The sequence below is a fragment of the Aquarana catesbeiana genome, linkage group LG11 (assembly GCF_042186555.1).
Source record: "Aquarana catesbeiana isolate 2022-GZ linkage group LG11, ASM4218655v1, whole genome shotgun sequence".
In the NCBI taxonomy this organism is placed as follows: domain Eukaryota; kingdom Metazoa; phylum Chordata; class Amphibia; order Anura; family Ranidae; genus Aquarana; species Aquarana catesbeiana.
The window spans coordinates 51,606,387-51,619,811 of NC_133334.1; the positions used below are offsets into that span (position 1 = coordinate 51,606,387).

Consider the following 13,425-nt stretch of genomic DNA (forward strand, 5'->3'; position numbering starts at 1 on the left):
ACATAGGATAACAGAGTGGTGTTTATGGGCAGTTAAAAAAAAATGCCCAAACTCCAAAAAACGGCCGTTTATGAGCTCCAGTGTGCATGGAGCCTAAAAATCCCCTATACTCCTGTGTCTGCCCCTGTTAGAAAATCAGGGATACTTATAAATTAGTGTTAGGTACCACAGATACCAGGGTGCCTTGACGAGGCTCTGTGGCTTACTCATGCATTTGCAAATGTGTGCAGACTAAACCTCTGCTTTTAATGCATACTGTTAACCACTTGGCATCCGCACTATGGCCGAATGACGGCCATAGCGCGGACCTGAATTCCTGGGAGGCCTCCCCTGTGCACCTGCGCTGAGGGGCGCGCGCCAAGCGCGCTGTGATCACCGAGTCACTGAGACTCGGGTGATCACCGATCCAAGGAAGGAGCCGGTCCCAGCCCCTTACCATGTGATCAGCTGTCAGCTAATGACAGCTGATCACATGATGTAAACAAAAGATCGGTAATCGTTTTTTTTTTTTTCTACTCACGCTGACAGCGTGAGTAGAAAAAAAAGCCGATCACCGGCTCAGATGTGAGGGACATCGGTCCCGAAGTGGAAGAGGCACATCTGCCTCATCAGTGCCACCTAACAGTGCCACTTAACAGTGCCCACAAGTGCCACCTATCAATGCCCACAAGTGCCACCTATCAATGCCCACAAGTGCCACCTATCAATGCCCACAAGTGCCACCTATCAATGCCCACAAGTGCCACCTATCAATGCCCACAAGTAGTGCCAATCAGTGCCACCTAGCAGTGCTGCCTATCAGTGTAACTGATCAGTGCCCATCACTGCCACTCATCAGTGCCCATCACTGCCGCCTATCAGTGCCCATCACTGCCGCCTCATCAGCGTACATCAATGAAGGAGAAAAATTACCTGTTTTAAATTTTTTATAACAAAATATAAAAAAATAATTTTTTTTTTTTTTTTTTTAAATTCAGTTTTTTACATTTTTTTTTACAAAAAGTAAAAACTGCAGAGGTGATCAAATACCACCAAAAGAAAGCTCTATTTGTGGTGAAAAAATGATAAAAATTTCATTTGGGTACAGTGTTGTATGACCGTGCAATTGTCATTCAAAGTGCGTCAGCGCTGAAAGCTGAAAATTGGTCTGGATAGGAGGGGGGTTTAAGTGCCCAGTAAGCAAGTGGTTAAACAGGTTTTTTGGTTGTCTGCGGACTGGTGGTAAGTTAAGCTTGGTTTTTCTCTTTGATTTATCCTTGGCCTTGTTTGTACCTGTTGTTAGCCTTCCAATGCTTCTTACTGCGATAGCCAGCTATAGATGGGAGCAAGTGGCGTCTTTTTTGAAACTCAGGGATACCCTGTGCTCTTTAAATACAGAGCGTTTTAGTTTAAGCCCAAAATTCTGAGCACCACAAACTGGAAACGCCATTTCATTTATTTTTAATATTCGAAGCAAACGCAGCCACCCATTCATGTGTCCATGCTTTATTTTGTTGAGACAGCACTTTGGGAGAAAAAAACAACAAAAAAAAAAAAAACAAGCATTTCTGGCTGCAGCCACCTTGAGTAAGGGCAGATGATTCATGTAGCATTTACTTCCTGGAATCCATTTGCCCTTAGCTCAGGTATGCAGGCAGGGCGGTGCCCTTAGCTGGGAAATTTCTTTACAGCACCTCCTCCAGATGAAAGAAAAACAAAAATACCCATGAAGACTCCTGGGATGTATGCCATCATTTTGGCCTAGGCAAGAAACCAGAAAGCAACTGAATAAAAAAAAATTAAAAAATTCCACTAAATATACATATTGAGCTTCTTGCTTGGTCAAGCTGCACACACGTCCCTGTCCTAGGGTGACAACGCTCACTCCTGTGTTGTATCTACGGAGGAGCAGACTTTTCACCATAGGACAGGAAGTGTGTTAGGAGTACGGGCTCCCCTCAATTCTTACCTCCATAACATAAGGGGGGGAGGGGTGTTTAGTAGTACATATACATAGCTGGCAACAATGCAAATGATTACTGTCAGCACAGGTAGAGATCACAGCTAATGATGGGTTGCCTTAAGAACTCTGATGCTGCGGACGCTGGCTTAGTACATTTCTGGGGCCTGCAATTGCTTACTACAAAGAAATGTTGAAGATAGAAACAAAGAAAAGTGACGTCAGAAAAAGACTTCGTCCATCGAGCCTGACCATTTTTTTTTTCCTTCATTAACCTCGTTGTTGGACTATGGATCTAGGTTTGTCCCAAGCATGTTTGAAGCCGTTTACTGTTGACTGTCTCACTACCTCTGCTGGTAGATGTGACCCACTGAAGCTCTCCCTGCCTCTGGCAGGTTTTGACAGCTGCTGGGTGAGCACAATACTGGGCACAGCCCTGGTTTACACAGGACAGAGTGGGTCTCTGCATACAAAGGCCCAGGCTGTGTGCGGTTGTGGAAGCCTGTATTTGTCCTCATTGTCATTTGTGTGAAGGCGCTCGAGAAGGCAGGAAGCTTCAGAAGGCGAGGAGCGGAGAGCGGAAGTTACACTCTACAGAGCTCAGTGGGAGCCGATTGGAGGGAAGGGGGCCACACCCCTTCACACGGCAACCGAACTGAGACTGTCAATCAGCTGCAGATCCCTCCCCTGTCACCATTGTTCTCTTGGTGTCAGGAAAACTTTGTCAGAAGTGACTCATGCTGATAGAAGAACAAAGCAGCAGATAGAAATGACACTTGGCCCCCCGTTCAGATCGGTGTGACTTAAAAGTCGCATCGCTTTTGAAACGATAGCTACACTACTTTGGTGCAACTTTTGATGCGCCTTTAACCATTGAGTGTAAAGTCGCACTGGGAAAAAAAGACTTTGGAGTCGCACTAGTGTGAATGGACTGAGCGCTCTGTATGAAGACAAGTACACACTATAGAGGAATATGCTTTGTTCATATTTCATGTCTGAGGTTTACAACCACTTTAAGTATGCTGGGCTTTTAAAAAAAGAATTCTAAATGTCATCTCTGCTAGCTTGAATGCAACCTGTGCATAACTGACTATGACATTGGACGTAACCAAGTGTCCTGTCCCTTCTAATACAGGAGTGTACCCCTATTCGGTTACTAACTCTACAGTCTGTGTAATCTGATCTCCCTGCTAACCAGGTCTCTTTCCCAGCACAGCTTTAGAATAATCTGGAGAAAGATCATCTTTTTATCAAAACTCGGCTGGAAATGGTCAATTAGAATGTCTTTTTTTCTCTTATATAAACAAGCGTGTTGTGCGATCTCCTTAAGGTGCCTTAGACCCCTTTCACACTGGGGTGCTTTGCAGGTGCTACAGTGCTAAAAATAGTGCCTGCAAAGCGCCCTGAAAGAGCCGCTGCTGTGTCTCCAATGTGAAAGCCCCGAGGACTATCACACTGGAGCGGTGCGCTGGCAGGACGCTAAAAAAAGTCCTGCTAGCAGCATCTTTCGAGCGGTGTGAAATCAATGGGGCAGCGCGGTTATACCGGCAGCATAGCACTGCTGCAGCAGCGCTTTGCAGTGGTTTTAACCCTTTCTTGGCCCCTAGCGGGGGCGGTAAAAGCGCCCCGCTAGCGGTCGAATAGCGCCGCAAAATTGACGGTAAAACGCTGCTAAAAATAGCGCCGCTTTACCGTCGACGCACCCACCACCCCAGTGAAAGGGGCCTTAGAAAAAAAATGTACTACATATAAATAAACTATACATATTTCCAATAAGGTAAAACAGATATGAGAGAATCCTTGTACGATTTGTCCAGTTACAATCAGATCAGGAGATTTAATATGTACAGATATGGTGTAACAGATGCAGAACAGATCCCCCTGGATCACCACTATTTTGCAGATTGCATAAACACAAATGCTAAGCCACAAAAGTGGACCTAAACGATCCACTGCATGCCACCCCCCCCCCAATCACATGCTCTGTGCTGTCAACAGTTCACAAATACTCCTTTACCACTATTCTGATCCCACCATGCTGCTAGGATAGAGTAACAGCCAAAGTGGGTGTGGGGGGCCCACGTGGCAGCCATGAACCAATCAATGTCTTTGCCTGGACATACTTCCTATTGGTTGACCGCAGCCACTTGACCTAGGAGCAGTCCAGATCTAGAAACCACAGCTTGAAGGGGCCTACAGCAAGGGTAAACTTTGTCTATTTCATGGAATTGCTTTAAAGTAGGCCATTGAAATCAGATTGCTGCCGGTGCACTCTACTGTGCCAAAAATCCGATATGCAGCATTTCTGGCAATGCAATACCATAAGCTGCAGTGTACTACACCGCAAATGCATTACTGTAGTGTGCTTGGCTGTCAATGAATGACACTACAATACACAGAGCCGTCTTTAATATTGATTGGACCCTGCGCAAACGTTTTCTTGGGCCCCCCCCCCATACAATTTCGCTCTCCACCTGCTCTGAGACATACAATAAATAGCAGCTAGACTTAAAATCAGTTTACTGAATCAGATCAGGCAGCAATTGTGATTGGTTGCCAGAGGTTACAGTGTATCATTACCGCTTACTGACTGGTTGAGAGGTTACAGCACACATTATGGCTCACTGATTGGTTGCTAGATGTTACAGCACATGACTTCTGCTTGTTGATTGGTTGCTAGAGATTACTGTACAGTAATACTACTCACCGATTGGTTGCTAGAGGTTACAGCACATCATCTCCTCACTGCAGGGGGCATGGTATGAATGCCACCTTTATTTACATATCTATGTTGCTATATCTATATCGGGTACTGCTATTTACATATGAATGCCGGTTATTTACATGTAAACACAGGGTCTGCAGGTGAGTCATCTGTACACAATAGGGCAGAGCTGGGCAGCATTAGTAGTAGCATTTCACACTGAGATATCAGGACACAGCACAGGACTAAAACTTCAAGGAACAAGGGAATTTAAACTGGGATCGTTGGCAAGTATGAGGCAGCTGCTATGGGCCCCACAACAATGACGGGGCCCAGGGCAGCTGCCCCTTTTGCCCTGCCTTAAAGACAGCCCTGACAATACAGCAACGCATGTAACATGCAATGCAAGGGTGTAAACTGGTTCCAAGAAGGCAATTAGCATGTGTTTTCGGCATTTAACAAGTGCCTCCCCACCTGCCAAGTATGAAGGGGTGTTCAGAACCTCATTGCTCAGTATGCCATCCTATCTTTTTTTAGCTATTGCGTTGCTCCGACCCAAACATCACATGCAATCCTATTCACCTAACGAGCCTCAATACTGTGATCTGAAAACATATAGCGCCCTTCAGGATCCAGTACCACAGTGATTATGACCGAATAGTGCAAGAACACCATCAGGAAAAACAAAATCTGATACATCTAGCCAAACCCAAGGCTTTTACTATGCACATTGTACAGGTATTATTGACTCGGCTAAGTCCATCTGCCCTCTGGCTCAGCTTATCCAGAATGTTCAGCTGCCTATGGATTGTGTAACCAGTGTCTGCTTGCATAAAGCGCTGTTCCTTCACCGACGCAAGAGAAGAAATAAGAGTCTGCAGCACTCACCTCCCAGAAGCTGCCGCTGGCAGGCCCCCCTCCCTCGTCTGTCATTACCGCGGATTTCTTGCAGCACAGAATTTTTGCAGATTATTGTCTGGCACTGTAAGAGAGCGAGAGAGAGAGAGACTGGTGAAAAGGTTTGTTACGTCACCCAAGAGTTTTTTTTTTCATCAAAATGACCTACATACTTTAAAAAAAGGTCTATGTGACATGAGCAGCAACCATCTCAATAATGTCTATATAAAATATCGCCTAAGGAGAATAATAGAATTCCTGAGTATGAAGAAGCCACATCAGCACATTCTCTACAACCAAATCAGTAGGAATGACACATTACAGAGGATCTCCAATCCCCAAACAGGTATACATTCCCCAATCTGCAACTGCAGAAGCATAACCGTTTCGAATAGCGGGGGGTGCTGGGTGTCGTGGGTCTGGGGGTCAATGGGTTTAGGTGAACCTGTCAATCATTGAATGATGCAGGCCATCGGACTGAGGACACAAGGCAGCAGGAATCTCTAGATTGGCAAATATCAGCCCGGGTTCCTCCCGAAGGTTCAAGAGCTTCCTTGAGCGGAGCTGATTGCCCTCCTGTTTGATAGTGTTTGCATAATCCCAGTTGCAATGTCACTTGGCAAAGCTGCCAACATGATGCCAGTGACCTTTTTAGCTGTCTGTAAGGATGGCATTTTTACCACCACTGTAAGAGGGCATTCTTCTGTTTAAATCTAGCAGGGGTTTCTTAAGACCTGATCATTATTTTAAGAGTTCCTCTAGGGCAGGGATCCCCAAACTACGGCCCTCCAGCTGTTGTAGAACTACAGGACCCATGAGGCATTGTAAAACTCTGACATTCACAGTAATGACTAGGCATGATGGGAATTGTAGTTCCTGAACAACTGGAAGGCCGTAGTTTGGAGACTCTTGCTCTAGGATAACATGGTTTATGAAAGGCTGTTGGACTTGATGGATTTGTGTCTTTTTTCAACCTCACCTACTATGTAACTATATGTAAGAATTGCAGAAAAGCTGGTGGTATTTTTCAAAAGGCTATTCATTTTTATTTTGCCATTTAAAGTGGTTGTAAACCCTTCTATATACCCAGTGAAGGGTCTATCCTCAGGTGATACACAAAGATGAAACCAATCCTACATAAGCTGTACCCGATTATCTACAGCAGTCTGTCCCTACATACATTCTAAGTGGAGAATTTACACAGCATCTCAGCTCTGAAAAGCAGGGGGCGGAGAGCTAAAGTTACATTAGGGAGAAGAGCTCTGAGCTGAATGGAGCAAAGGGACACCCCCCCTCCTTCACACAGCTCACAGGAACAGAGTTGAGGCTGTCAACCAGCTGGAGATCCCTCCGGTGTCACCAATTTGCTCCTGGTGTCAGGAAAAAATTGTCAGAAGTGCTGATGAAGGAACGAAGCAGCAGACAGAAAATTACACTTAGCCCAGGTTCACACTGAGCTGCGGGAATTAATTTCACTCCCGCATGTCAGTCCCGATTTTGGCTGCGATTTCTGCACAGATGTCAATGGAAATCGCACCCCGAAATCGCAAAAAGTAGTACAGAAACTACTTTTTTAAATCGGTGCGGCGCCGCAAATGCCATTGCCCCACCAATGTGAACCAGGGCTTAGGGGCTGATTTAGTAAAACGGGAGAGTGCAAAATCTGGTGCAGCTCTGCACAGAAACCAATCAGCTTCCAGGTTGTCAAAAACAAACATGTCATACTTGCCTGCTCTGTGCAATGATTTTGCACAGACCAACACGGATCCTCCTCTTTTAGGGTCCCACACCGATGCTCTTGGCCCCTCCCTCCTGCCAGGTGCCCCCACAGCAAGCAGCTTGCTGTGTGGGCACCCAAGCAGATGCGCTCCTGACCTGCAGCTCTGTGTGTCCATTCACACATGAAGCCGCGATTCAGCCCCGCCCACTCTGTCTCCCAATTGGCTCGCTGGCTATGACTGACAGCAGCGGGAGTCAATGGCTCCCGCTGCTTGTCAAAAGCCAATCAGTAGTGCAAGTCTCTGGAGAGAGAAGGCTCTTGTGGACATTGGATCAAGAGGGGGCTCAGATAAGTATTAGGGGGGCTGGGGATGGCTGCTGCACACAGGTTTTTTTTTTTTACCTTGATGCATATAATGCATGAAGTTAAAAAACCTTGTGCCTTTACAATCACTTTAACTCAAAAGGCTGAGGTTAGAAGCAGATTGGCTACCAGGCACAGCTGCACCAGATTTCGCACTCTCCAGTTTTAGTAAATCGGCCCCATTGTGCTTTAAATTGAGACATATACACACTATAGAGGGATATGCTTTGTTCATATTTCAAGTCTGATGTTTCCAACTAATTTAAGGCTGGAGTTCTGCTTTAAAACATAGGCAGAGGCATCAAATAAAATCCATCAGGGGTTCTAATTCTTCTCCACTCTATCCATACTAAAAAAAAAAAAAAAAAAAAAAGTTTGAATAAGCTTCTACTTTGAACAAACGCATGACAGGAAATGACACTGGGCAGCCAACGGTACTGCACATTGGTTATCAGATTAGTCAGGCCTGGCCATATAATCTAGAGTCATGGTCTGATTTACGTGTAATGAGGGGGATCTATTTGATGGCACCCCCCGCTGGGCAGGCATGTACAGAACCCCCAGAGACATGTGTCAGACCAAAGAATGACTGTACTCAGTGTCACTAATAAGAGGATTCAGCAGCCCCCTTCCCAACACTTGTTATTAAAAGCTCAGACAATCCAAGAACGGAAACTGTTCTCACTCCCAAAATAAACATTGAACGCAGGCCTAAAATATCAGCACCTGCTGCCAGCTATGACACAGACCCCTCCGTTACCCCCCACTCCCTATAAAGGAGTCCGGCAGTCTACAGGAGATACGAAGAGGCAAGGCTACACCTTGAGGGAACTGGTACAAAGGTCATAATAAAAGAATAAATATTGTACACCCTCAACCAGCCATTCTCAATCTGTTTACCTCTGAGGAACCCTTGAAAGAATATTTAGATCTCAGGTGAACCCCCTGCTAAAACTAATTAAGGGATCAGCAGGAACAATGCTTCTTATACTGGTGGTCAGTGGGAAGAATGCCCCCTTACTGTAGAGGTGGTAATGTCTCTCTTTCAGACACTTTAAAAGATCACTGGTTTAATGCCACTTGCTCAATTGTTTTCCAAATCTGATAAGGGGTCAAGGAATCCCTAGGCAACTCTGGAGGAACTTTAGTGTTTCACAGAACCCCGGTTGGGAATGGCTGCCTAGGTTGATTGTGTAATGGGTTGACATTATATGGTTTTAATCAGCCTCTCAACATTGAGGAACCTTTGAAATAGCTTTGAGGTCTCAGGGAACCCCCACTAAAAGCTACTGTATCAAACTCATGGTACATTAGTGTGATGGTCAGCGGGAAGAATGCTCCCTACACTTGGACTATTGGGAAAAATTACCCCCTTACAGATAGCTAAAAAAAACCAAAAGGCTCAGTGGTGTCAATGGGAATTTATCTGAGAGACAAAACTTGCTCATTGCTCAAGGAACCCCTAGCAATTTCTGGAGGAACCATAGGTTCCCATGGAACCTTGCTTGAGAAACCATGGTTTGAATAGACGCTGCCTCTTAAAAATGTAGGTACTAGGTGGATATATTTACCACCCCAAACTCTTAATTTAGGATAGAGCAGTGAAGGGTTAGAGCCTCTATTGGGTTTTTAGTGTCCCTACTGTAGGAAGCATTTCCCTCAATGCCCATCAGAACAGGAAGCGATAGAAAATCTTTCCATTTGGGAAAGAAACAAAAAGTAAAAAAGTTTCCCTAGCATAAAAGGGTTAGAACTTCTGACAAGGTTTCTTTTGCCATTTGTGCTGTTTCATCCCACTGACAACCCCACCATTCAACTTTTGTACAGGCATCACAGAGACAGGAAGTTAGTGAAAACACCCTTGGGGCGTTACAGTTCTTGAAATTTCCACAGAGCTGGCCAATGCCAACAGTCAGCTTGTCTACATGCTCAGCTTTGTGCTCCAACTCTATGGCTAAAACATGCCTGTATGGTAGTCCGACGGACCAAAAACAACGCAAGGGCAAGCTATTGGCTACTGGCTATTGAACATCCTTTTCTAGTCTGGTCGTACGTCATCACGTTCGAAAGGATCAGACTTTGGTGTGATCGTGTGTAGGCAAGTCCGTTTCGCCTAAACTCCGTCGAAAAGTCCTTCGGAGTTCAGTCCGACGAGAAGTCCACTCCTGTGTATGCGGCATAAGATGCAGTTGGAAGGCTGGAGAGGTGGGGTCTGAACTGCTGGACATTTCTGACCAAGTGTTTGGATTTATGCACACTACAGTTCCTTGAGTTTAGGGGCTTTTGGCGTTTTTTTTTTTGTCCAAAGCTCTTAAACTCAACTCTATAAAAGCCCATGTGTCAATGTACTGGATAGGAACGTTTTGAACGCCAGCCGCCGTAAAAAAGCAAGCCGCATTTTGCGTCTTCCCGCGGCCGATGGTCAAAGTAGGCTGTGTGTACATGAAGCCTTAGCACATCCCAGATCCCACCTACCAATAGCCTAGGTTTTTTAAATAGTTGCAGACGGGTAAAGAGATGAGAGCTACAAGGTTATCAAGGGCTCAGGATGCCAAGGACTACATCAGCTAGTTACCTAGGCCCACCCCAACTAACCTGGCTAAGCTATAGTACTCAAAAAATGTCTTATATGAGTAGTTACCCTTTAATATTTCAGAGGTATGCAATGTGAGATGAGATTCACCCGATTCATACTAACACAATCAGTTTGATCATTCCTGGTGCCAATGGATCAACTATCAATGTTCAAAAATAAATAGTTCACTTTCCGGAGAGAGATGACGGATCAGATCACTGCTCAGCTTCCTATATGGTGGAGACTTCAATTCTGATATTTCCTTAAAATAGTTTGCATCTCTTTACCTTACATGGCCATTGACTGTGTCAGCGTTCTGAGAGGTGAAATTATTCGTTCACTCTACATTATGGAAAATCAATCAGAGCAGGGGAACGCCATCATTTGGTTTCGGGGTGACGCAGTTGGAAGGAACTGCAGTCTTGCAAAGAAACCTAGCCATTGGAATACTCAGTATTCTAAGAAGCTTGCAAACCCGAAGCCAATCTTTAAAACCCATGTACTATTGTTAAAAAAGCAAAGATTACATTGAAGTGGTTGTAAAGGCTGTAGTTTTTTTTTACCTTCATGCATTTTATGCATGAAGGTAAAAAACATTCTGTGTGTTGCTCCCCCCCACAGCCCCCCTATAATACTCACCTGAGCCCCCCCTCAGTTCAGTGCTGTGCAAGGGATACTCGGCTCTCGCAGGTCTCTCTCTTATTGGCTGAGACAGCAACAGGAGCCATTGGCTCCCACTGCTGTTAATTGCAGCCAGTCAAAAGAGTGGGGGGCAGGGCTGAGACACACAGAGCTGGATCGGAAGCGAGCAAGTACCAGTGCCCCATAGCAAGCAGCTTGCCACGGGGGCACTGAAGGGGGGAGGGACCAGAGGTGCCAGCGAGAGACACAAGAAGAGAAGGATCGGGGCTGCTCTGTGCAAAACCATTACACAGAGCAAGTAAGTATGACATGTATGCTGTATTTTTATTTATTTTTAATTTGAGCCTTTAATATTACTTTAATATTTAAATTTAACAAGGCAAAGTACAATAACTTATCATGACCAAAAGAGTTAATCTATTACTAGGTCATCTCTAAACATAGGTTGGTATGGATGACAGCACATCATTATTCTGCACTGTCATCTTCTGTTTAGGAACGGACCTTTTTGAAGGCTGCACCTTCTATGCTAACACTGGTCTCTCTCATGTTACTTAGTTTGCTGTTTAGTTAGGGTTTTTTTTGTTTTTTTTTTATTTAAACAATTGGAGGATGAGTGTAACCCATTGCACCAGTGGTGATATCCCCAAGTTTGAGATCTCGTGTCATAAGAGTTTTCACGCTGTGCACGACAGCAGCAAAACCCTGCTGTCTGTATGAACACAGCTAGCGGGCTCGGGAGCGAGTTCGCACGAGTACCCTCACCCAGCAAACCACTTGCTGGGGGGTACTCAAAAGGCAGGAGAGGCCAGGAGCGCAGGCTTTTATTTTCCAATAAAAGTTTGTTGGATTAAAAAACAAAAAATCATCATCATACAAATATATATTTGAGATCAAATATTTATTATTTTTGACAATGGTGGGCGGATTTCTGTCAGTCAAAGGCTGTGCCACACCCCTCCAGACTGTCTTAGAATAACAGGGAGGTGAAGACTCCATCAATCAAGATGTAATATCCTACCTCCACTGTGTTTAGCTGGTTAGTGGGCATTGAGAAGGAGTGAGGGACTCGGCTGTCATTTACCATTGTGTATATGCCCACATGTGTGACTCTATAGTCACATGGGTTACTCAGATGTGATGGGAAGGAAATGCTCAGCATAGAAACTCACAGGAAACTGAGTATGTGCAGAGCTGCCGACACTGCTCTGTAAAATCCTCAACTGAATTGGGGATATGAACAGAAGGGGGAGATGGAGAACAGCAAGATCAACCAGGTTTTTTGCAGAATACAGAAAACGAATCTCATAATGACTGTGTGAGTATGAACAGCATAAAATACACCGTTTGAGTTTTTTATGATGTGGGTTTAGTGACACTTTTAGTATCAGAAAAAAAAAAGGAGGCCTAAAATTTACCCCTCCAATGTCTTCACATACTATGCTGGCTAAAAAAATTGGACCAGGCATACGGCACATCCAGAAGTTTTCCATATGTTTTAACCAGCGCAGCTCCTGAAGACCATGGAGATTGGCAACGCAGGCGGTGGGAGGTACAAGTACTAACCGTTTTTCTGCAGATATGCCCTAGATTCTGAAATTTAAAAATGGCGACAGTCACCTTAAGAGTTCTTGCACACGGTACGGATGTATGAATGCTCCACAAACAGGAGTATGGACCATATAAAGCACGTGTTTTATATTTATACGCGCATAAAAGTTTTTGCTCCCAGAATATTAAATATTATATAATAATAATTACTTGGGGGGGGGGGGGGGGGGATTTATGCGCACTCGTGCATATTCACATATAAAATACTGAACAGCAACGCAAGTTTTCTTCTTCAACTTGGTTTACTGATATTCCTGTGTGTACAGGCCCAGTGAAAGCAATGGCCTGCATTCGGATCATGTTAATGAAGTCTAAAGCTGAAATCCAAGCAGTAAACATAGTTGAACTACAAATACAAATTACAAATGGTATACGGATTGAAATGCAAGAATGTATCATTTTGTGCAGTCTTGTGATTCAGGCACCCCTGTCAGACAGCATAGCCAAGCACAGGACCTCCTTGCACTGAATACAGGGTGGTGAAGGAGCTGCCCCTGCATGCCATCAGACGCTGAAGGAATGACAGTATTTTTGAACAATTATAATTATTATTCTTATACCAACGGCAATTCACACAGCACTTTACATCAGCCCCTGCCCTCAAGGAGCTTACAATCTAAGGTCCTTATAGACATACTAGGGCCAATTTAGACAGGAGCCATTAAACCTTCCATGTCTTTGGTATGTGGGAGGAAACCTGAGTACCCTGGGGAAACCCACGCAGGCACAGGGAGAATATACAAACCCTATGCTGCTAGTGTCCTGGTTAGGATTCCAACATAGGACCTTAGATCTGCAAGGCATACGTGCTAATGTTGGTCTCTTAGGCTGTCTACAGAACACTCACTAGAAGCAGGTTAGGAAACAAATGTACACCTCAATGTGGGACTTTTAAGGCAATGTAGTAGACAAAAGATTATATTAAAATAAAAGATAATTTATTGATACACAAAAATTATATAACATACAAAAAA

The 13,425-nt window shown here is 44.6% G+C and overlaps 1 protein-coding gene across 8 annotated transcripts in view; it reads right to left on the reverse strand.

Moving 5' to 3' along the window:
- PACSIN3 (protein kinase C and casein kinase substrate in neurons 3) overlaps positions 1-13,425 on the reverse strand; it is a 170,627-nt gene that overhangs the window by 49,643 nt on the left and 107,559 nt on the right. For all 8 annotated transcript variants that reach the window (XM_073604350.1, XM_073604348.1, XM_073604349.1 and 5 more), the window contains one exon: positions 5,532-5,625. In XM_073604350.1, the coding sequence (XP_073460451.1) occupies positions 5,532-5,576 (45 nt within the window). In that variant the 5' untranslated portion in view covers positions 5,577-5,625. The remainder of the gene's footprint in view (positions 1-5,531; positions 5,626-13,425) is intronic.